The 23,129-nt window shown below is 41.9% G+C and overlaps 2 protein-coding genes across 2 annotated transcripts; one reads left to right on the top strand and one right to left on the bottom strand.

The window, feature by feature from the left end:
• The first annotated feature begins 113 nt into the window (after positions 1–113).
• On the top strand, positions 114–7,254 carry cmtm3 (CKLF-like MARVEL transmembrane domain containing 3). Its single transcript, XM_034562771.1, has 5 exons — positions 114–420; positions 4,625–4,780; positions 4,922–5,017; positions 5,154–5,271; positions 5,670–7,254. The coding sequence occupies exons 1-5, from the start codon at positions 304–306 to the stop codon at positions 5,699–5,701; spliced, it is 519 nt and encodes a 172-aa protein (XP_034418662.1). The 5' UTR covers positions 114–303; the 3' UTR covers positions 5,702–7,254.
• A 513-nt stretch (positions 7,255–7,767) lies between these two features.
• cmtm4 (CKLF-like MARVEL transmembrane domain containing 4) lies at positions 7,768–22,694 on the bottom strand. Its single transcript, XM_034562755.1, has 4 exons — positions 21,928–22,694; positions 16,591–16,767; positions 10,393–10,491; positions 7,768–9,808 (listed from the first exon to the last, which is right to left on the bottom strand). The coding sequence occupies exons 1-4, from the start codon at positions 22,111–22,113 to the stop codon at positions 9,644–9,646; spliced, it is 627 nt and encodes a 208-aa protein (XP_034418646.1). The 5' UTR covers positions 22,114–22,694; the 3' UTR covers positions 7,768–9,643.
• Between the last annotated feature and the right edge of the window lie 435 nt (positions 22,695–23,129).

Here is a 23,129-nt window from a genome sequence, read left to right as displayed (position 1 = left end):
TGAATGTTTCCAATGAGTGGCTCGGGATTGTGTTGCATATGCAGCTCGGGGGGGGGGGGGGGGGGGGGGGGGGGGAGGGGGTCATCGCGTTTCACATCTGGAGAAAGCAGATGTTGCACTTTTTTGGAAGCTCGCGCTGCGTTTCCGCGCTGTCATTGTTTCCGTTTCCACCAACGAGAAAGAAGCCCGACGCCTCCGCACATCTTTGTTCGCGTTGTGTTTGCCTTGAATCCGTTACGTTGCATTGTTGTCCGGACTACTTTTTGAGTTGCAGGAGAGTTTCGATCTTTTTTTTTTCCAACCATGGGGGACATCGAGGCTCCCAACTCGAATCGGCCGCGCCAGAATGTCCTCCTCTCTGTTCTCCCGAGCAAAGAGTTCGCCTCCTCGAGGAAAGGAATACTGCTTATTGCTGAAGTGGTAAGAAATGACCCGAGCGATCACTTCGGAAACAAATGGAACTCTTACTGCGCCACGTTTCGCCAAATACGCACAAAAAAAAGCCCCAAAGCGCGCGACGTTTTGGATTTATACTTGCATGTGCGGTTTTCAAAGCGTCATGGCAGCTGCAGCGATGTGTTGCTTTAACGCACGTTTGTAAATAACTGTAATTTCACTGTAATTTTGAATATGGGTCAGTCAGTGTCCTTCACGGGGTTTCCATGCGCCGTGAAGATCAACAATGAGGTAAACGCCTCAAACTGGGAACGAACATTTCTAGTGGGTTATAGACACTCTGACCATCGTGTCCATTGCACAGAGACAGTGTTCAAGCTAAACACTCAGTGTTTTAGCTATTTCAAAACAGCTTTTGGTAATAGTTCATAGAGTAGTTACTTTCTTTATTCACTTTTCAAGTGGGGGGACTGACTGTGTGTGATGGTGTTAGTGGTGATGGGAAGATGACCAGCGTCAGGCATTTCTCACAGGAAGGGTCTCACTGCACTAACTATTGCATGCACCCTTAAATCAGTGTCATGTGAGAGAGCAGTCATCCTACACACACACACACACACACACACACACACACACACACACACACACACACACACAATACAGCCTCTTGACTGCTACTCAACAATGTGACCGTGATCTTCCCCCCAAGGCTAAAATGCTTCTGCATAACTAAAAAGCCAATTGGCCTCTCTGACAGTAGGCAGCAGCAGCAGTGTGTGCTGCTGTGTGTGTGTGTGTGTGTGTGTGTGTGTGTGTGTGTGTGTGTGTGTGTGTGTGTGTGTGTGTGTGTGTGTGTGTGTGTGTGTGTGTGTGTGTGTGTGTGTGGTAAGCGTGTGAGGTGGCACAGGTTTTGTTTAGTTGAACTTTTATCTCAGACATGAAGGGTCAATTTGAATACCAAACTCTGAAAAACACGTGTTTCATTGACCTCTCGTTATATGTGGCCTTGCTCATTTTGTTTTTATGTATGCATGTTTTGAGATCTGTTTCTTAATACAATGGAGGGGAACGGAATTTAGTTTAGAAGCGCTCACATTATTGAGAAATTGCATTTTAAAAACTCAACAGCAGCCTTTATTTACAGACACAGTGTCCCTGTTACTCTGGAAGATACACAGAATGGAAAGAAAACGTATCTATGTATTGATGTCTGTGATGTACAAACAGTGACAAACTTATAACCAGAATAGCTTTAAATTTTGGCGAATCCAGCAAATGAAATACCTGACCAAGAAAGGGACTTACTCATAAAGTAAAAATAAAAAGCCCAATATGCCATAAAACAGTCTTTGTTCTAGGTTTGCAACATTGTACAAATGATGTAACACAAGCAGAGATATTAAAAGGATACACAGTAAAACAGTATGGGGGAAATTGCTGACGGTTGACGATTCTCACACTGTGTTGTCATACAACCCGAATTGGAACTACTTTTTACATGTTGCTTTTTTGACTGAACTCATGTTTATTGTTATTGTTCATTGGTGTGGAACAGTAGTACTTTGGGATTCATTTGGTTGTAGCTTTGTTTCACAAGGTTAACCGTGGCCTGTTCACCATCCCTGGTATTCTACTGTATTGTATGGTACTGTATTTTGAACTGCAACCTCCGCGCTGTACTGCGTGTCCTGGAATATAGTGTCATAGCTGTATTGTGTTTCTGATACAGTTAACAGCTTACAGGTAGTGTTATATGAGCTCACATTTAATGAACCCAACTCTTAGATGTGAGTAAAGTGAACACAGCCCGTAGTTCTTCCATTCTTGGGAGTATTAGTCAGACACAGATCCTGCTGAGCATGCATTATTATACACAGTGTGTCAGTCAGAGAACTGTGTATTTCTCATTAGGATTCTCAGTCCCAGCCGGCAACAGGCCCAATAAGGAATGTGAAATCACAGGGTGTAAACTTAATGTAGCGTTTGAAATGTTTCCAAAATGCAAACAAGCTGTTAATAAAGGGTGCATGGTGCGGTAACTGTGTGCAACGTGTGCCTCCTGCCTAGGTGGTGTAAACTGATTGGACTGTCAGAATCATGAGCTCAGTGTGCCGCCTAATGTGTTTGTGGCCTCAGGATTTATGATGTTTTTGTGAGTTTAAAAGTCCCCAGATGCACTCACAGCGAGTGTCACTGCCTTCAAGACTCAGTCGACTCATCGCATGCCTTCTAAGGGCAATGCTTTGACGGCTCGCTCTCCCCCGTCCGAACCCCACTTCATAGTACAGTTTGTTATAGTACAGTTCATTTTGATAGAGTTTGCAAAACAAACGACTCCACGATCAGTCATTTGACGGAAAAATGTAATCACCGACAACAATTTTGGAATTATTATCAAGTAAAACTGCAATTATAATGAATGTTTATATTTTATTATACATATTATATATTTGGCTTTTGGATAAAACAAGAGATTTTCAAATGTAACCGTGGGCCCCCGGGGAAGTTGTGATGGACATTTTTTTAAAACTTTTTTCACTATTTTCACTATTTTCATTGACCAAACCATCAATTCATTATAACCTCAAACATGATTGGAACTAAACAAGAAGTGTTAGTCGCAGCCTTAATGCAGTGGCACTTACCAGACATGTTCCTTTCTGATATGATGTGAGATTTCTTTTTGCCAGATTATGTACAGCACAAGAAAATGTAGAGACTATGCCAGCTGCTCTGTTTTTATAGTGCATCATAGTCATCCCAGACCCTATTCTCCATAAGCAAACATGCCCGAGCATCTACTGAGGAACTCAAAGAAAGGCCTCTACACTCTCAGCCCGACCTCGTTGACTTTACTTAAAATGCGCATGGAAACTTGTTGCCTCAAACCATTTCAGTGTTTACCCATGAAAGAAACTAAACAGGTCAAGTCGGGTCAACTTATAACCTTAAATGGATGTAGTAGACATATTTAAGTCCACATTAGTATCATCAGTTCACTAGAATTATTTATTTTCTTTAGTCCAAGCATGATCGTTGCACTCAATATTTCAGCTGATTAGTGCAAACAACTAAATAGATTTAGTAATGACACAGTTGTTTTACAAATCATGAATGTATAAGTAATGACCACTCAATCGTTTAATTTAAATTAAATGCGGGTTTACGGTGTCATCAACCTGTAGAAATCGTATCGATCCCTGACAGGATGCTGCTGAGGAGCAACAGTTTTAAGTAAGAGCAGCTGCAGCAGCCTGGGTTCAGTCAGGGGGAGATGCTGACCTCAGGCCAGTGTGGGATGACTGACTATGACAAAGACAAGATGGCCGGGCCTGTCTGAGATTACAGTGTTTGGACTTGCTTTCATTTGCACTGATATAATCTGTCCAGCACTTCTAATGGAGAGCGTCAAACACAGGGCAGGCTAATTTACTCGCATCCTAACTACTTGTTGCGAACGCAGAGCACTTTTGATCGTACTCTTTTATTATAACGAGTTTGTTTGCACGCGCATGTTTGCGTGAGAGGGAACGAGAGGGATTCAGTGTCACACTGAACAAGTCGCTCCGAAAAAACATTGTCTTTGAAAAGCTGTATCTCCTTACAGGAAGTGAGCTTTGGGACAGTTTTACATCCTCTCAGAGGGAGAAGATTCATTGTATTTATAAATGTGCCTTTGGCTTCCAACAGCTCACTTGGATAATTATAAATTCAAGACAGGAGGGACTTAAATGTGCCGTCTTCAAAAGCTCTTAATTGTCTTAGATCTCAAAAAGAAACAGGTTTCAGTTAAGCTTTTGTTTAAGGCTCCAACTCTTCATTGATCTAAACCATGACTTTTTTCAACATACTATGGCTTTTGTTTTCTACACACCATACTATGACTTTGACATGCTATATACTACGGTATATCTAAGACCTTTATCAACATGCTATATTATAACTTTCATACGTTTCTTTAATTCGTATTGTTATGACCTTTTTACCTTTTATAGTTTGACTTTATTGCGCCTTTTTTCGACATACTATATACTATTTAATTTCTTGACTTTTTTTTGACACACTGTACTAGAGGACTTTTAAAATATTTGTTTTACATACTGTTGACTATTTGGACATACTATGCCATTTTTCAATATACTAAACTATGGTAAATGGACTTGTATAGTGCTACTGTTTCTTCCCCATACTGTACATGTCCCATGTCTTTCTCTCTATCCGTCTCTAGGCGCTGTCCTTTGTGTCCTTTGTGTGCTTCGCGGCGTCCACAGCAGCAGCCTTTGTGACCGTCCCTCTGCTGGAGTTCCTAGCCGCTCTCTTCTTGTTGTTCGCTTACTCCACCAAATTCAACGAGAGGTTTAAAGGCTTCCTCTGGCCTCTGATGGTGAGAGCAATTTTCAGATACAATTTAAAACTTTAAAGTCGATTGTAAACCTGTCTTTCAGTGCTGAAGGAAGAAACATTGTAAAGTGGTATGGAGTTAGTGTTCCTCTTCATCATAGTGTTTCTTGCTTTTCTCTCAAAGGATTTCATGAGATGTGTGTCTGCCTCCATTATCTTCTTCATCATCTCAATCATTTCAGTGTCCAAATATGTGGACAGTTCCTCTAAGGCTGCCGGGGTAAAGTCGACTTTTGCACTCATCTCATCATATTTGTGTATTAAGAACACAACAGAAAGTGGCCTTCCTGGACTCATCGTTCTTGTTTTAAATGGTAGTTTCTCATCTTTCCTGATTTCTTCTTTTTTTTGTGCAGATATTTGGGTTCATTGCCACCATCGTTTTTGCTTTAGATTTTTACCTAATTTTCAATGAGCTAGCCACTTTCCTAAAACAAGGAGGAGAGTCAAATGAGGAGCCATCAGGACACCAAGGTTATGACCTTTTTATGACATTATTATGACGTACTATACTGTGATATTCTTTGTGACAAAGCACTACCTTTTGGCATACTATATATGACATGTGTATGACTGCTATACTATGGCTCTATCAATGACTATGACATAATATAATATTTTAAATGATTACTTTTTAATGGCACAATGACATTTTAAACTGTTTTATGAGATTCATGACATACTATCCTACAACCTTCTTTATGGCATATTATATTTTTACATTTGACTTTAACACATCCTAGGACATTTTAAGGCATACTATAGTTTGACTTTGTAAACCATCTTCTGGCGTATTATATACTGTGACATTTTAGTCATTTCTTTGCACAAAAAGCAGTAGACTAACCAGTTTTACTCGTTTCATTTTTTAGATGAGTTTTCAAACTCTGATGATTCGGACTGAGACCGCGGACCACCACCACTAGGAGATCCACCAGCTGACAAGATCATGTCAAATGAAACTTTGCAGGAGAATTGTTCTAAGTTAGCATCATTGTGTCTCAAGGTTACTTTGATACTGTGTGCAGAAATCACCACAAGGTCACATTGCTGGTTGGTTTGTTCTAATAATGATGTGCATTTATTGGTAGTTGGGGAATTCTGACCTTTATTTTCTTACTTTCCTCTTTGAATTTTTCTGTTGAGCATCCATTCGAGACAATTCTAAGATGATGTGTCAAATATGTTGGTCTTTATACGTTACTGGTCATTACAAGTAGTTTATAAAACGATGCAAAAAAAAAAAAAGTCTTAGAAAAAAGAACTGCCATCCTCATACTTTAATGATCATAAAGCTGGGAAATTGATTGTTCTCATGACATTGGGTTCTTTTCTTGTATGATACATGGGAGCATATGTCTAAACCTGAAATAATGATTAATATTGACTTTTGTGCACGTACTGTGACCATATTTACAGACAAATTAAACTACAACACTACATTAATGTAATTATTGAATACATGTTTAGGTGTGACAATAATGAAGCATGTAAGTGGGGCATCATCACCATTTATACATTTTTAGTACAATAAGAAAACTATGTACAGTACATAGACAAACAGGTTGGCTGGTTACAACCTCTAAACTCTACAAGAGTGCATGTGTTATAGCTTGAGGGTGATATTAACCTACCTTCCTATACATTTGACTTTTGGTACAGCAGAATTCCTTTAATTGCTTTCCCACGACATTTTTTCTGGATCGTTACAGTTTTTAATATGACCGAGTGACCCATGTTTGGGCGTCGCCATGAATCCAAGTGACAGAAATGCCATTTTAAAATCTGTTCAACTAACCCAGAGTTTGAGTGACTCTGCTCTTTTGTTTCAGTTTGTTCTCTGTATGTGCTTCTCAACCGATGTGTGTGTGTGTGTGTGAAAATAACAATGCATTGTAGATACTTAATGCATTATTATACTGTTAAATGCTCGATATCCGATATGTGAATCTTTCTTTGTTTTTTTCTTTGAGTCTTCAGTTCTTCTGCAGCCACTACTGAAGAATTACCGGCACTAGCCACAGCGACTGTTTATGCGATGCACGAGTGCTCCAACAGCTCTGTGAATTAAAAGTGGATGAATCTGTGGCCTTTAACTTCCATGTGGAATTTCAACTGTTGAGAGCAATTGGCATATTAATAGTTAAGGAAATACTTTCAAGGTTTGCCTTTTATGGGAGTTTGTTTTACTTCTGGGGATTTTTTTTTGTTTGAATGGTGTCCAGGCAGAATCCTTCAGACTAAAATCCTTCAGTTTATCTGAGATTTTACCGACGGCTACAAAACTCTACCGTACCCTTTTGCCGTGAAATCACATACCAAAAAAAAAGATGAACAAAGCACCATGTTATAAAGGAGGTCCCTTGCTGAACTATTGTTGGTGAAATATGAAGTTCTTTTTCTTTCTTTACTGTTTTGTCATTTTATGAAAAATAAATAAAGCTACTTTCAATAATGTCCAAATTACTTTATTTAATATTGTCACTATACACTGAGGTGAATCCTTTTGTAAATGTTGTGAATGCAAGAATACAGCTTAGTACGGCTGCATGCTCTTCAAGATGTGCCGTTGTAATCAAAGCACACGGAATGAAGAACGTCTCCAACTAATGGAAAGCATTTATTCTCTTCCCTATTAATAGAAATAGACCATAACACACTGCAGCAAACACTTGTATATACACAGGACTACAGCTTGATAGTTTTTGACTGATACGATGGTCAATTTATATCAAATAGCATAATGCACTTGCATGATTGTCCTGCAAAGTGTGCATATTTTTACGTCACTCAGACACAAATCCATCCATGCAAGAAAAAAACCACAATATATGTTATTCTCTCTTCATAAAAAGTAGTTTGGTCACCATACCAGGACAAATGGAAGTTGTACATGAGACAAGTAACTAAAAACATGAGAAAAGCTGGATTAATTAAACTTTCTATATAATGTGGAAACTTCTGAGGCCGTTTAAGAAGCCATATGGTTTTTATTTTCATTTAAATCCACAGTCAAACACAATTCTGGTCCTACTCTTGTACACACACACACACACACACACACACACTACTGCACTTATCTGGCTGTACTGTAACAGTCCTCTAAAGTCACAAGGAATACATTTTAGATGGCGGCCAGGAGGTGGCGCCATTGAGTCGATTTAGACCCAGCACAAACTCAACCCGGCCTGGTTACATATAAGTCTTAAAGAAAACGCACACGTGTAACTGTAGTGTACATTCAATGCATTCAAATGATATCAGACAACAATTCTGTTTAAATTTCTTCCTTCTTCGTAAAATAGATAAAGCATTTTTCCCAGTTCGTCAGGTACACTAGCCGAATAGGAAGACATTTAAAATCTGTTTCACGCTCTGCATGTATGAGCTTTATAACAGCTGCAATGTGGAATGATAGTAATTTTATAATACATGAAGTGTGATAATATACTGTAGATACATATGCACACATTTTAATAAAAGCCGTGACAATAATGCTAAAAGTACCGCATTTTCATCCCACCATCTCTACCTTCAATTTACTCTTCCTTTTTAAATTAATTTTCACTTAATGAAAGAATCAGTTACAGTAATTTTCATTCTCTATGATAGTCATATCATGTCTAATAATTAGCAAGGCATTAAGAAATACAGCGTTCAGTTCGAGGCACCCTGTGATTTCATTTCAAATCTTTTTTTAAAGTTTCAAAGACGAAAGGAGCGTGTCAATACCTGAGAAACAGTCTTTTAGGCTAAGGGCATTGGTCTCAGGTCACCTACTGATTTCTAAATTAATCTCACTGATGCACCGTCAACATATCTGTTAGCTGAAACTGTGGATATGTGCAAAAGTAACAAGCTACCAATGACTTCCTCATTACTGGCTCACAGTGTTGCCCGAAACACACACCTTGAAATAAAAATGTTAAGAATGCTAGCGTGAATATTTTTGGGATAGTTAACACACATATAGGGGAACAAAATAGATAGAAAGAGGTACTTTTAATTTGTCTCATAATTGTGTCAAATCCAGTGGATGAATTTGTGTTGCAAAGAAGTCGATCCTTTTCACTCATTTCAAAAATGTTGAACCTTTGTTGTGCCGTCTGTCTTTATTGCAGTTTAGAATGACCTTGTACTGTTACTGTATAACTGCTCGCAGGAGAGCAGCTAAAGGTCACATGGGAAAGGCATTTGTAAAGTTAGTCAAGACGGAGGAGAAACAAACATCATCAGCGTGTGTAATCTTGAGATTAGAATATCTACAGCTTTGCTCACAGGTCAAACCAAAGGCTGATGTCAGTATCTAATAAAGAACCGTAAAGTTATGGTGCTTCTGTTGTGCTGCTGGTTAACTGTAGGTTTCTGGTCCAGTGGTTTCCTGGACCCACGGTCACATTTATTACCACAGGCTTCCCAGCCAGCGGCGTGAAATAAGCAAACTGACCTTCTTTAACGCGACTTCTTTCACAGTGAAACACAAAAACCTTCCGAGAAGTCAACACCTAGTTAGTGCACAGTTGAAGTCAGCCTTTTTTTCTTTTGGCTCTTCGTGGAAGTTCATACCGACTTAGAAAGATATGTGGATGAAAAGTGTTACAGAGAATACCTTCAATTCGGTCTGGAGCTCTTCACTTCAGAGTCTTTATGCGCCACTGAAGACAGGGTGCCTGATAAACAAAGCCTCAGAGCTCAATCAACTGTGGCGTGGACAGTGGCTGGGCGGGCAGAAAGCACAGCTGAGGTGATATCGGGAGAAGTCACAAGCATGTGGTGAGCTTGAGACGGCCCTTCCACTCGAGACGTGAATGGAATACTTTCATTTAGTCCCATTGTCTGCCAGCACTCACGCAAGCTCCGGTCTCGCCTCCATTTCGCCACGAGATGCTGTGCGCGCTCGCATGTACTCGCTGGTCTGCGGCGCCCCCTGACACCCGTTGCCACGGCGCCACCTCCGCACCGCCAGGAAGGTGTTTATACCGTACACACCTGTCACCAGGAAGCCAAAGATCTGCAAACAAGTGGAAACAGGAAGTAGAATAACGATGTCTGTGAAAACAAAGGACTAAATGCTTGCATGGCCACACAGATCCTCTGCAAACTTGATTTACAGAAATATGTAGGGAGTGATACGATTATGCTTAAAAGTTTGCGCGTTTCAAATTGCATGAATAGACATAGGGACAAATTACTTTAATCATGCTTACTAAAACCACACACACACTCAAGCACACAAATGGTCTGGTGCTAAAGAAATGCGCATTCAGGTTTGCTTTGGCAGCACATGCCATCTGCTCGGTAAGCAGGGAGCATGTGACTCGGATCAGATAGCAACTGTAAGCTACCGGGCGGCAGCAGGCAGATAATTCAATGATCTGCTCAGAACAAAACAGAACCAGGAACAGTTCCTCAATTCTGCTCGGCCACAAACACACAAGTGAAAGAGTCGGGAACCTAAATGAGATCTTTGCTGACACTTTTCAATGCATATTATATGTCTCGATAGGAAACTTCATGATGATACGGTGTGTAAAGGTGTCTGCCATGTTTTGTTTCTGTACATCTCGGCAAAAGAGGACGGTTCTGAGCACTCACCACTGCTGCTATTTCAGCTCCAGTGTTGTGGTTGATGCAGGCCAACACGAGAGACGCCAAGAAGAAAAAGAAGGTGCTGGCGGCCGTGTTGACCAGGTCCTACAGGGAGACACAGACCAGATTACATTATCAGTACTAGTACATGCCTTACGTTGTGGAATAAATAAGGAACTATCTGATCAAAAAAAGAGAACATGTGATGCTAGTTTTAGTATTTCTTTTTCTAAATTTCTTCTTTTTTTTTTTTTAACAGCTGAAAATCTTTTGGTCAAAACCAAAAATGTCTTACGGTTCAAACCCCAGCACCACACAAAGTATGACATATTTAAATTCACAAATTAAACTTTAGTAGACGTAAAGTATATATATTCATAAGGTAGGCTTGACATAACAATTATTATTAAACGAAGTCAACGTATCTAAAGCACTCGCAACAATATTATAACAGTGGCCTCCGGTTTTTAAATCATTTGAATAGTTTGTGTTGTTTTATTTTACCCCAAATCACATGAATGAAAGTGTTTGAGTATTTATGAACTCTGTTCAGAGCCTGGGATAAAATCATTTCAAGGTTTATATGGAATGGCCAAAGGCCAAGAGTCAAATATGAAACACTACAGATTGGGGAAAATAAAGCATTACCAAACTGTAGGGCATATTTCCATGCAGCTCAAATTAGACCAGTAATCGACTGATTATGAAGCAAAATGGAAAAACCTCGAACGTTATGTAGAAGGAAGGGAAATTCAATAGTAACAGCAATATGTACAGTTAGTAAACATGGTAATGTCGTGAGTTTCCAAGAGCTGAAAGATAAACATTCACTAAAGAACCAGGACCACTGCAGATACCTACAATTACGGGACTTTGACAGAAATAAAGCACACAATTAACTTGGGAAAACATGGGATAATTAGAATGATAGGAGCTTACAACACAAAGAAATATAGAAACATATCAACTTTATATCAAAATTTGATGGAAAAATTAGGAAACTGAAATGGGAACAAGAACTTGGCGTGAATATTACAGAGGATGATTGGTCGAATATTTGGAGGATTTAACAATCCAATATCTGCGCCAACATTGTTGGAAAAATATAATTGGATTCTTAAATACTCGCCAAATTACAAGCAAATGTCCATTGTTTAACCATGTCGGAAGACATGTGTGGGAGTAAATGTAGACCATTCACATATATTTTGTCTATGTACAGTTTTGGGGAAATGTCCATATGGTTAATGTCAACATTCTGGGCTATGACACACCTACGTCCTGTATGTTTCTATACTTTTGTAATATGGCATCAGAGACCGTGTTAGGGGAAGACCGGTAACTGCTGAAAATTCTGCTAGCAGCTAGTAAAAAGGCTGTTACGAAGAGACGGCACACAATAGAACCACCATCACAAGATGGATGGTTGAAAATTGTGACTGATATACATGATATGGAAGTGTTAACTCACAGAATAAGAGCTCAAGAGGAGCAATGTCGTGAGAAGTGGGAGAAATGGACAATGTTTACGCGTCAACGATAACACTAGAATGTTTCTCAGGATGTATCGTGCTTTGAGGACAGAGCAAACCAGACCCCTTTTTTCTTTTGCTGTTATTTTTAATTTCTGTATGTGTGTTTTGTGGTGAAAAGACAAAAAGAAAGTGTAAAAAAGAAAGAAATCTGAAATGAATTACAAAATGCCTGTATTTGTCTCAGCAACAAGGCTGAGGCCACGTCCAGGCAGGACGTCCTGCTAGACTTTCTACTTTAAAACGACAGCAGGGCAAAAAAAGCCAACAGCATATACTTAAAAGCCACCGAGCACCTCATATTACACACAACTCACTCCATGCCACCTTTTTTTTACACATGAGAAGGGGAATGAAAGAGATTCTAGCCCTTGATGTGTTACTCTCTTGTTCTCAGCAGTACAGGCCCTTAGAGGAGGGGGGGGGGCCTCGTGATCAAATGCATGATAGTGATCATGACCGACGTGGTTTCTCGTATGACACAGCGCTGAACGTCTGAAACAGGCACAACAGACAACTCAGCGGGGCAGTAGAACAGCTGATTGTGCAATTTAATCAGGCACGCATTAATATGGAACTATAACACCTCCTGTTAACTGGCAGGCAATGTGCAACTCAATCATAACCCCGGCCACCACACACACTACAAACACTGCTCACAATACAAACACACACTCCCATATATCTCGCCCCAACTGGTTAGACAGGAAATGCTGTTTAACATTCCGGTGTCCTTTTCTAGAAAGGCTTTTCTGTGCTTTGTTCAGATTCCATTTTCACTCAAGATCCAGTCAGTTAATTAAAAGAAGAAAACAATTTTTTTTATATATATATATATATATATATATATATATATATATATATATATATATATATATATATATATATATATATATATATATATATATATATATATATATATATATAACTAACTAACTAACAGGGGGAGATCTAATACTTATAGCAAGCAGTTGGACAATCCAGTTGAATCCTGTCAATTGTGACCAACTGTGTCTACATCGTCTCAAAGCACAAAGCCCCAGGACTTTATCTGGGTCAACAGTTGCTCATTTTGTAACAAGACAGCATCCCCGTCACAGCAGGAAACTAAACTACATGTTGACTCCATTTGTGCCTCTGTAAACACTAATCTGCATCAACCATGTGGTCTTTTTGAGAGTAAACTCCAACAAGTGGTCTTACAGAAGAGACCAGGATCGGGACTGTCACCAGAAGGCAGCAATCATTTTTGTTTTTCGCTTGTCTATCGGGTTTTTGCAAAAAGAAGAAAAAAGGGGGGTGCTTGTTCAGGGATTAATTTTTCATATAAATGCATGTGGTTCTAGGTTTCTGTTGCGCACACAAGATGGAAGCTAGAAATAGTCATTGGACTGCGACTATGGAAACCCTGGAGGATGCAGCAGAAGACTAATTATGACATCTATTCTCTCAACAGTCCCACAAAGCTTCATGCAAAAACAAAACGTCTCTCCGGCTTTTACATGTCTGCCCGATTCTTTTTGAAAGACAAATAAAGATAGTGGCGAAGTATTTCATGCCTTTTGTCTGCTTGGGTGGCAAACTTCAGCTGTGAAAACCAAGAAAGCTTTTATTGGATTCCACAAAGTAAATACAACATGAGCAAAGTGCCCGATGGTCTGAACTGATGAGAGATTCATGACTATGGCTAATAATAACCACAAACCCCAGCTGTGTGTGCTGATTCAGCAGAGAGATGTCGACGCGTTACTGGCAGAATAGCGCGGGACCGTCCGAGAAAGGATTAACATACACATACGTACAGACAACATACCGTTACTTTATTATGTGGAAACCAAACGGGTATCTTTGCTTGCAACATTGACCAGTATCTGTCGGAGAGGGATGTTTTTGACAATGATGTGTGTGTGTCGTGGGTATGTCAATGTAATACAAATACATCATTTGAATAATGAAAACAAACACCGGTAAATCTGTTTAGAAATAACCTATAAAAAAAAGGGATCTCTGATTAGCCCTTGACGACATTGAAAAACTTCAGACAAAACAAGATATTTTTGGAACATAAAGAGATAAAGACAGCAGCGTTGTGTTACACTGCTAGTGTGTAAGGCTGTGGCAGGTCCAGTCATTCATTCATGCATCAACTGTGATGAGATACTGTTTATTTATAAACCGATGCTCTCCTTTTAATCAGAGAACATCAACAGTATTCCTCTCTCCCCTTTAGGCTGTGAATGTTCTTCCCTCTGTGTGTCCTTAGGGTCGGCCCATTTCTGTCCCACAACCCCTCAGCGTGGCCGACAGTTATTTGGAAAACAATGCAGCGAGTAGTGTGCCCTTATGTCTCTAGCCGGTTGAGCAAAGCTAGTTTTATTCACGAGAACTAAACTTAAAAACTAAAAAGTCACAGAGTGGCATTTGTGTCCTTGTGCAGGGGAGGGCGAGGCGGTCAGGACCTGCTTTTCCCCCTCCGTGCTGCCAAAGTCATCACAGAGGGCGAATTGGAGGAGATGGGATCACATTGCACACAATTGTACGATAAACCCCTCCCTCGACCGCATTATAAAACAGCTCGCTTCACAGAGGAGGAATGGCAGCGTCGGTCCTCGGTTTAGGAAACGGGGGAAAGGCAGCAGAGGGGTTAACATTTGGTTCACACTCTGAAAAGCTTTCCAACGGTGGAATTCTCAGAGGCCGAATGTGACTGGAGCAGCTTTGAACTTGATAGACACAAACAGCGTGGGGTACCGCCTCCAACTGGAGTGGAGCCTCGCGTCATGTGCTTGCTAATTACAACAGTTTGGAGTCAGGGCTCAGACTGGGAAATCAAACTGGAAGTCGGTCTTTGCGACAGTTCGCCCACCAAAAAGTGAAACACAGAATTAGCTGTTGTCCAAATATATGCAATTATAGAAATACCTTCTTATTTTACGAAATATGAAGGACTTGCACAACCACATGTTTCCAGCAATAACAATGAGCCAAACCGCAGCCCACGAGTCGAAGTTTAATTAACTTGAAGAATAACCTCCACTTAGTCTCATGGCAACAGACAACCAAACGTACTTCTGCACACAAATGATACATGTTGACAAATTGCACATTTCTTGACAATTAATAACCGGAGGGGAAAATTAATTAACTTGAAAAATGCCGTTGAGCCTCAGGAGAAACAGAACAGAACTTTTAAGAAAAAGAACCAAGATTATAAGGATTGCCCCTGCGAGACTGTAAAAAGGTTTCATTTGTTGTCATGCCACCAATATTATGAGCCAAAGGCACCCCCTCCTTTACTACGGTATGTACACTGTGTGGCCTCTGGTTATACAGTTGAAGACATTTATTCCCCCACTCCTCTGTACACACAAACGAGTGTGTGTAGGCAAATACTGACGGGCTACCAGTATCTGCTGGAGAACACCCACCAGCTCATTTACCTACAGCCGTCAATGCATACCCTGGAGGCACTTCCAACCAGCTCCATACTCAGCATTGTTTTACAGTTTTGCTGGTAGAATGAGCTTGTGATAAGAGGTAAGATAAGAATCCTTTATTAGTCCCGCAGCGGGGACATTTACAGGATTATAGCAGCATAGTGCAGACAAGAGACATAGTAAAAAGGTTCAAAACAAGTATTATAAATAAGCAAACAAAACTAATAAACAGTAAAGACTCCACAATAACTGAAAAAGGAATATATACAGAAAGAATGCAAAAAAAAGGTACGATGTTATGACATTTCTTAGGATTTTTTGTGGCATAATACGGATGTATTGCTGGTAACTCAAGGAGTGTTTTGTCTACTTTGTTACAATTTGGACACGCAAGGTGTACAATATTAATAAACTTTGAATAAACAGCAGCGGAGGCGGAGCCTCAGGGTTGGGGGTAACCATAACTGAGCCAGCATGTCGCCCACAGCGAGCAGCTCATTCACTGCAGTTCCCTCTTGCTACTGGATGCCGTTTACAGCGTACAGTGTTTGTAGCGCGCTTACGGGACAACGTTACAATCAACTATTGTGTAGTGTCATGTTGGACTTCCCTGGAGCCAAAGAGCAAGAGCGGATAGCCGTCAGAAATATTGCTAACATGATGCTGGACAGGGTAATGAATAATAACGCATCATATTTTAACAGTTACATTTTGTATGTCAAAGGTGAATCTGCAACGTAATCAGTAACATATCTCTGTCATGTTATTTAACAGTATGGAACTTTTCAACCAGTAAGTTCAGACCTACGGCCTTCGGAGGACGTATGGCTGTGGGTACATGGACAATAAGGGCGTTTCTGAGCACAGCATGGATTGGTCGATGGGGTTCCTCAAGGTCTTGGTGTCTTATTGTGGTATTAAGGAGTGGTTTCTCAAATCATCATAAAAAATAAATAATTACATTTAGAATTGAATCGGTGTATCAACCTCAAAACTGTTGCAACAACATATAACCTAGCATGGGAATGTGGAACATACTTCCGCCATCCTATTACGGTTCTATGCATTCTGGGGAGGGAACCTCTCACGCAGGCCGTGCATACACAGAACGTGGTTACCGTCGGCCCATCGGTCTCAGACTTTTGTCCCATCCTTCATTAAGAAGTGTTTGTAATAAACTGAGTAAGCCATATATTATGAGTCTGGTCCTACACATTGGGTCTGCGTGTGCCTACCGTGAGGCTCCAGTTGACGTGGGGCACCTTGGTGTGCAGGTTGAGGCTGAAGATGAGGAGGAGCACCCCCGTTACCACGACAGCGCTGCAGCTGACAAACTCAAAGAAGTACACTCCTCCACAGGGAGAACACATCATGATCGTCTCTATGCAGATGAATCCGATGAGCGATAGGACCTAAAGTGAAGAATAACAGGAGAAGAGCATGTTGAGTAGACTGTTTATGTGCATGTTAAATATCAGTCGAAGCCATAAACCCTCTCACAATGACACCATACGTTGGATTTGTATGGCTGGAATCTGTCCAGTCATACACATTTCTTGTGTTATATTTTCTTCAATAGATAATATTCATGGTTATACTGCTCTAGAAGGTGAAGGGGTACCGTCGCCATTCCTGCACCTTTCAGTGAGTGTCTTTCCAGATGATGCAGGGATTGTCCTATGAATAGACCAGAGTTCGTGAGCCCATTTCTAATGTCTCACTCCTGGCAGCCCGAGAAGAGGCCTCCCTCCAGCCAACATCCATCAACAAACCGCAGTATGGGAAGAATTCTGCTATTGAGGTGTTCCTCTTGCCATCTAGCCTCCGACAAAACCACACACAGATTACCGATTGACTCAGAGACATAACAGAACCAGGAGAATGCCACTGCAACATATTACCAACCCGAAGCAGCCAAATTCAAACCAGTTCAGACCAGATCTGCTTGGTCTACCAGAGAGGGGCATGTTTGACATGTTGTATAATAATGTTGATGCAATATAATGTATAATGAAGGGTATGAGTTGAGGGTTGATTGTCCACGGCAACAGTTTAAGCTTTTTTAATTGGCACAATATTTTGCTGAATTCTTTTTTTTACTCCTTATCAAATAAATCCTGTACTTGTGCCGAAAAGAGCAGGTATGTCCACTAAGGCTTGCCCTGTGTCTTATCTGTGTTTATTTCCCCTCTCTTCACTAAAAGGCTGAGTTGACTGAAGTGCGGCTTCATCTCACGGTTGCTTTGATGACTACAAAGTAATGATGCCGCCTCTATGATCTGCATTTCTTTTTATCCATTTCATCAGTCATGAGCATGTGGATTGTACGGCTTGGCTCTGTGGTTTGCTGTAGAGAAGGAAGAACATTAGAGATGATCACATGGCTGCTGTATGTGTCATAGCCATGCATTTACTGTTTAACGCCAAAGCTATCGACATTATTAGACATTCCATAAATCCCATTAATACATGACATTACGCTGCGTTTTGTAATGCTAACATACATGGAGCCTCTGGAGACTCCAACATAAGCCTCATCTCAAATTCATTTTTAAATCTTTAAAAATGTCTTGCCACCATAACAAATGACTTGACAATAGTAGATGGACACATGTATAACTGGCCTATATGGTCTCCAAGCAGAGCTCCATCCTGAACATTTATTGATATGAAGATGAAATGAGAGACGCCACCGACTGTTTGTATAGTTTTGAAATAGGCGATGATTTGTGCCATAGAGACGGGTCTGGTCACAAATCTCAAAGTTCATTATTGAGAACTGAAAAACTGACTTCAGGGGAATGGTTATGTACTCATTTATATTTCTCCAGTTTTCGGTGCGCCTATTTAAGACACAAGTTATCTTTGGAACCACACTTTGGGAAGTAATTGAATTTAACCAATTCTACAGCCTTTTCTCAGAAGTGCTTGTGTATAGAACTTTGAAACCTGTTTATTAGGGCCCTAATCTAGCTCCAAGATGTCCATCAATCTTCAAAATTGAAAATTGGGAATGTTTGTGAAACCCAATATAGATTGTTTTTCGATGTTGAATCCACCACAGCTGGTTGCATCGCTTGACAAATACATTGAGCAAACAAACAGTCTCATTAGCAGAAGACCCCTCCTCTCAGCAGCCCAATAGTCAAGCCTGTTTATCCAGATTAATGAGTAGAGTCTAGGCTTTCTGACCCTTCCGTTTGTGAATCTTCCAAATCTACTGCCGAGACATCCCCTCACAGGAAACACCTAAAAGATGTACAGAACATGTCCAGCTTTCACAGAACGAGCGACATACTACGACAAAGACAAGAGAAGGCCGATCCACTGTCCAGCCGGTCACTAAGGCAAACGTTTCCTTTTGTGCAGCTGCTGAAGGCACATTAGAGCGTGTCGTTGGATAGCAGTCCATCTGTGACTAACGCAACCAAAAGGGTTACACCCAAACGGAAGTGAAGGGCTGCATGGGCCTCGGGGTGATGTCATGTCTCTTGAAGAAAGCATTTTCCCCGGTCCCTGTGCAGCAGGTGGCAGGTGTCAGGTGGCCACAGGCGAGCAGGCAGGGAGGGGATCCAAAGCCCTACTGGATAATCTCATAAGTACTGATTTTATGTCATCCATCACCCCTACACAGCCTGTTCATCAACTCGTTCTCTCTTTCCCCCCCCCCCACACACACAAATCCTTATCTTTGGGATTATGCACATTATTAGCTGCCTTTAAAAGTGGTGCTTATACACCATCTGTTCTGGACGGACAATGAACGAAGGAGAAAAGAGGCCTCGCTGCAAAGTCTACTCAACGTTATATGCCGCACTCCAAGTGCTGTGGGCCCTTGTGCACAAAAATAAAAATAAAAAAGACCCACAATTGTTGAATATGCTTCAGCAGCCGCTCACAATCATGTATGGGATGGAAAAAGTAGCCACAATGCAGGTTCCATTTGCCCCAGGGAATAAGGTGAATGTGTGTTGCTGTGCGTACGGCACGTCTCCCTCGTTGCACAATGTCCTTGTTGTCTTCATGTCTCCCAACAAGACCCGAGTAAGTAATGTTTCGACCAGAAAGAGCATATGGCATCTTTTCTCAGGAAGTGCTCGCTGACATTTGGGAGCATCTGGTAACTTCATTACAAAACATCCACAGACTGAAAAAAAAAACACCTTAACAAAATATTTAATTACCACTTGTTAGAATAGGAAAGCGTGGGTTCACATACCATCATGAGTGAACTGCTATTCATCATGGAGACATACGGCTTGTTGGGAAACAAAGAGGGGTTCATTGGTGTTCTGTGGGGTATCAGATTCCCGTCAGTGTAGAGGGGCATAAGCTGAATATCAGTTGGTCTTTGTTGACCCAGTCACAGTAGAAACAAAGATGGACACACCTCGCTCAGGTTACATCCTACTGGGGGCGGTTTCTGATCAGTATATTCATCCAAGGAATCGAGTAGCACCTGAGTCTGTGCGTTGAGAACTTCTCAGTATCGATGGGTCAGTAAAAGTTTCCTGGGCAAAGTCTTATGAAAGTATGAACGTGAGGTATTGAGGGCACACCAACTCTCGAGTGATGATTAGCAAAACTGGACATCTCAACCTGTATTTCATACAGCAAAACTCCATGTGTGCAAAAACATATTTTGATCTTTTAAGAAGTGTGCGGCACAATGCAGCATGTACTGTACCAGTCAATTGTGTATCTATGCTAATCATTACTCGACGGAACTCATTGCCGTACAAAGATTATCTATTAACAACACATACTGCCCTTTTAGCCACGGAGCAACTTTCCGTTAACGCAGTGATGTGAATAACAGGCACCAAATCTCCCTCGCCGGGTTTCCAGATTAAGCAGAAGCGGCCCCGCATTCGTACAAGCACCTCACATGCAGCCGGCTTTGCATCGCCATCGATCAGTTCTAAAAGATCATCGCACATGCTCAGCCGGGACGGAGCAAAACAATGAGGAGAGCGCAATAAAAATGGAGAGCCAGTGAAGCCATTAACGCTTGGCAGCGAGCCTCAAAGGCCTCCTCTTCGGTACAGCATGTCGACTTGGATGACTTTCAGCGGTCCCGTCCTTGGCGGGGAGGAGATTTGATTAGCTCGAAACTGGAAAGTCAGTATCAGCTCTGAACAAACCAGTCAAGTAGATAGTTCCTTCTGTTTGTACCTTTCTAAGATAATGCTTAAATACAAATGTATTTACCTCAGCTGTGCTATAGCTGGAAGATTTGACTGCACATTTACATGAACCATTGGTCAGATCCTCCAGAAACAAAAAGGGAGACGGCTATGCACTCGTTGGTTCATCGTTGCTTTAAAATTAGAAGAGTTGCAATATTTGCATGGCACTCTACCTTCCTGTGCTGTTTTTGCTGCAGCATTTACATTCTGTTTGTATCAGGTTGTGAAACAAAAAGCATCAAATGTCTAGTCAGCTTGTAATCTTAGGCAGAACCTCAATGAACTTGCGTTACCAATTTGAGATTGTACTGCATTTAGCCAACGCTTTGGGGATGTGGAAGAAATACAGAAAAAATAAATTCTCTGCCGTCATTCAGCAGACAAGTCAAAGACAGTGTTTGATGAAGACTGTGAATATGAATATTCTTCTTTGTCACCGCTTGCTCCAAACTGCTCCCACACTGACGACAGATGGCTTCCTACCCATGAACACACGGTAAACATCACAGGTGTGTGCGCAACTGCACAGGACGACTGTGTGCACTGCTGTTAGAAAAGTGGGACACTCAAGTCAGTCACAAGCATTTTTCTTCAAATTTTCTTTTAAAAAAAAAAAAGTGAAGGCCGAACTCTGCAGTTTGGGCTCCCAGTTTGCTTGGCTGTCCACAAACATTGTTAGAGGTAATTGCTAGCTTCCTCAACTCCCTGGTTTTTCCTGTTGTGGACACACTGCATCACAAGTGTGAGCTTGCAGGCCTGTGTGGTTTGGCACCAGAAGAGAAGGAAAGGCTCTGGCTCGATAGACATTTCCTCCTCTGGTGACTTGCCAGAGCTTTTTGGGGAGCCCTCATCTCACTTTGCTGGTTTCCTCTGTCCCAGTTCAGACATCTGGTTAAGACGTATTGATTAGACATAACAGTGACAGTGTGTGAATCTCCCCCCCCCCCCCCCCCCCCACCACCACCACCACCACCACTACTACATCCTGACAAATGAATTAGTGCCGAGCCAAGCATTTTTCTAAATTGACAGTTGTGGTCCCAGCTACCTCCCCCGGTACCTCTTCGTGCCATGGAGGTGGCCGGCACACCGTTTATGGAACCTGACTCGCCACCACAGGGGATGTGGCGCAGAGTAAACCAGGACCTGTGGAGCCACATCTATCTGAATGAACATTGTGGGACTTCCTACTTCAGAGATAGACAGCAGTCAACTGAGAAAAGTATATTGCTTTAGAGAAGAAAAGCACTTTCCCCGCAGTCCTGTGGTCCATATGTTAGCGGCTGCTCGGTGGATGTGATCCACCAGCGGTGCGTCATAGTTGAGTTTTACTTTAGCTGTAGCTACCATCTGTGTACGTTGCAGTGATGTGCTCAGACTTACCACTTCAACCATCTTTAAAATCCCAAAGTACGACTTCAGGTACTCCGTGTCGCACCGTATCGCCCCCAACACGTTCCTGGAGAGGACGGGCTCGGTGGTGGGCTGGTACGGACTGCTGGCCCCGGAGATCATGGAGGTGTTGGAGGCCTCGCCGTCAAAGCCCTCTGCCTCCTCGGTGGTCCTCATGATGATGGTCGTCGTCGTCGGGAGACGCTGGACAACGTTACGATGCGCAAACCCGCCTCACGGGCGCAGGTTACGCTTCAGAAAGCACACGTTGTCCCGTGCAGCCTGGACGCGGACGGAGGGAAGAAAAGCAGGCGGTCCACTCTTCATGGCCACCCGACGGGGTGCTCTTTAAATAGCAGGCTGGGATCCGTGTTTTATGTAACCCTGCGTCGTTTCCTCCTGCGTCTCTCTCTAAAGAAAAAAAAACAGCCGCGCTTCCAACTCTGTTAGCCGGGGTCACTTGTTCGAATCCCAGCGTCACTTTGGCCGCGCACGGTTCTGCTTAGTTCAGCAGCACGGAAACAATGCCCGCCCGGCGGTGCGACTCCTCTCCGCATCTGAAAAAACACCCAATCATTGTGGCCCAGAAGAACCGAGAGCACCGTATTGTTTCCTATTGTAAACTGCGGCTGGTTGTCGACGGCAGCCCACGGCGAGGCTTGTGCCCGTGCGCCGCTTTGCTCGCTGTGTGGATGCGGGGCGAGCTTGTCTCCGCCCCTCTGGAAAACGGCACATTCTTGTGTTCGGCTGTGCACCGTTTTAAGTCTTCCCAAACAGCCTGCGAAACGAATCCAGCCGGAACCACCGAGCCTCCAGCCAGGCCCGGTGGCTTTATTTATGTTCAGTATGGACTTTATTTAATGATCTTAAACGTGTTGAGCTGTGTCATCTTCAAAAGCCTACTGTCACTCTAACAACTAAAGATTACATATCAAAATATCTCGAGAGATACAGTGCGACAATAACACATTCTGGATTTCTTTTCTTTAGCAGATGTCAGGTCAAGTAAACTTTCAGAATTCAGATGTAGGTCTAACTTTCTTGAAATTTAATGAACTGCGAATCCCTCTACCTCACTGCCCTCTTGTGGTAGTTAGCGGTATTAGGTTGCCTCGTTGATCGCAGAGGGCTGAAGAGATGCATCCAAACAACCATTAAATGACCCTTATATAAAGTGGTGCATCAGTGTCCAG

This window comes from Cyclopterus lumpus, chromosome 3, assembly GCF_009769545.1.
Source record: "Cyclopterus lumpus isolate fCycLum1 chromosome 3, fCycLum1.pri, whole genome shotgun sequence".
Classification (NCBI taxonomy): domain Eukaryota; kingdom Metazoa; phylum Chordata; class Actinopteri; order Perciformes; family Cyclopteridae; genus Cyclopterus; species Cyclopterus lumpus.
This window is presented reverse-complemented; position numbering and strand designations above follow the sequence as displayed.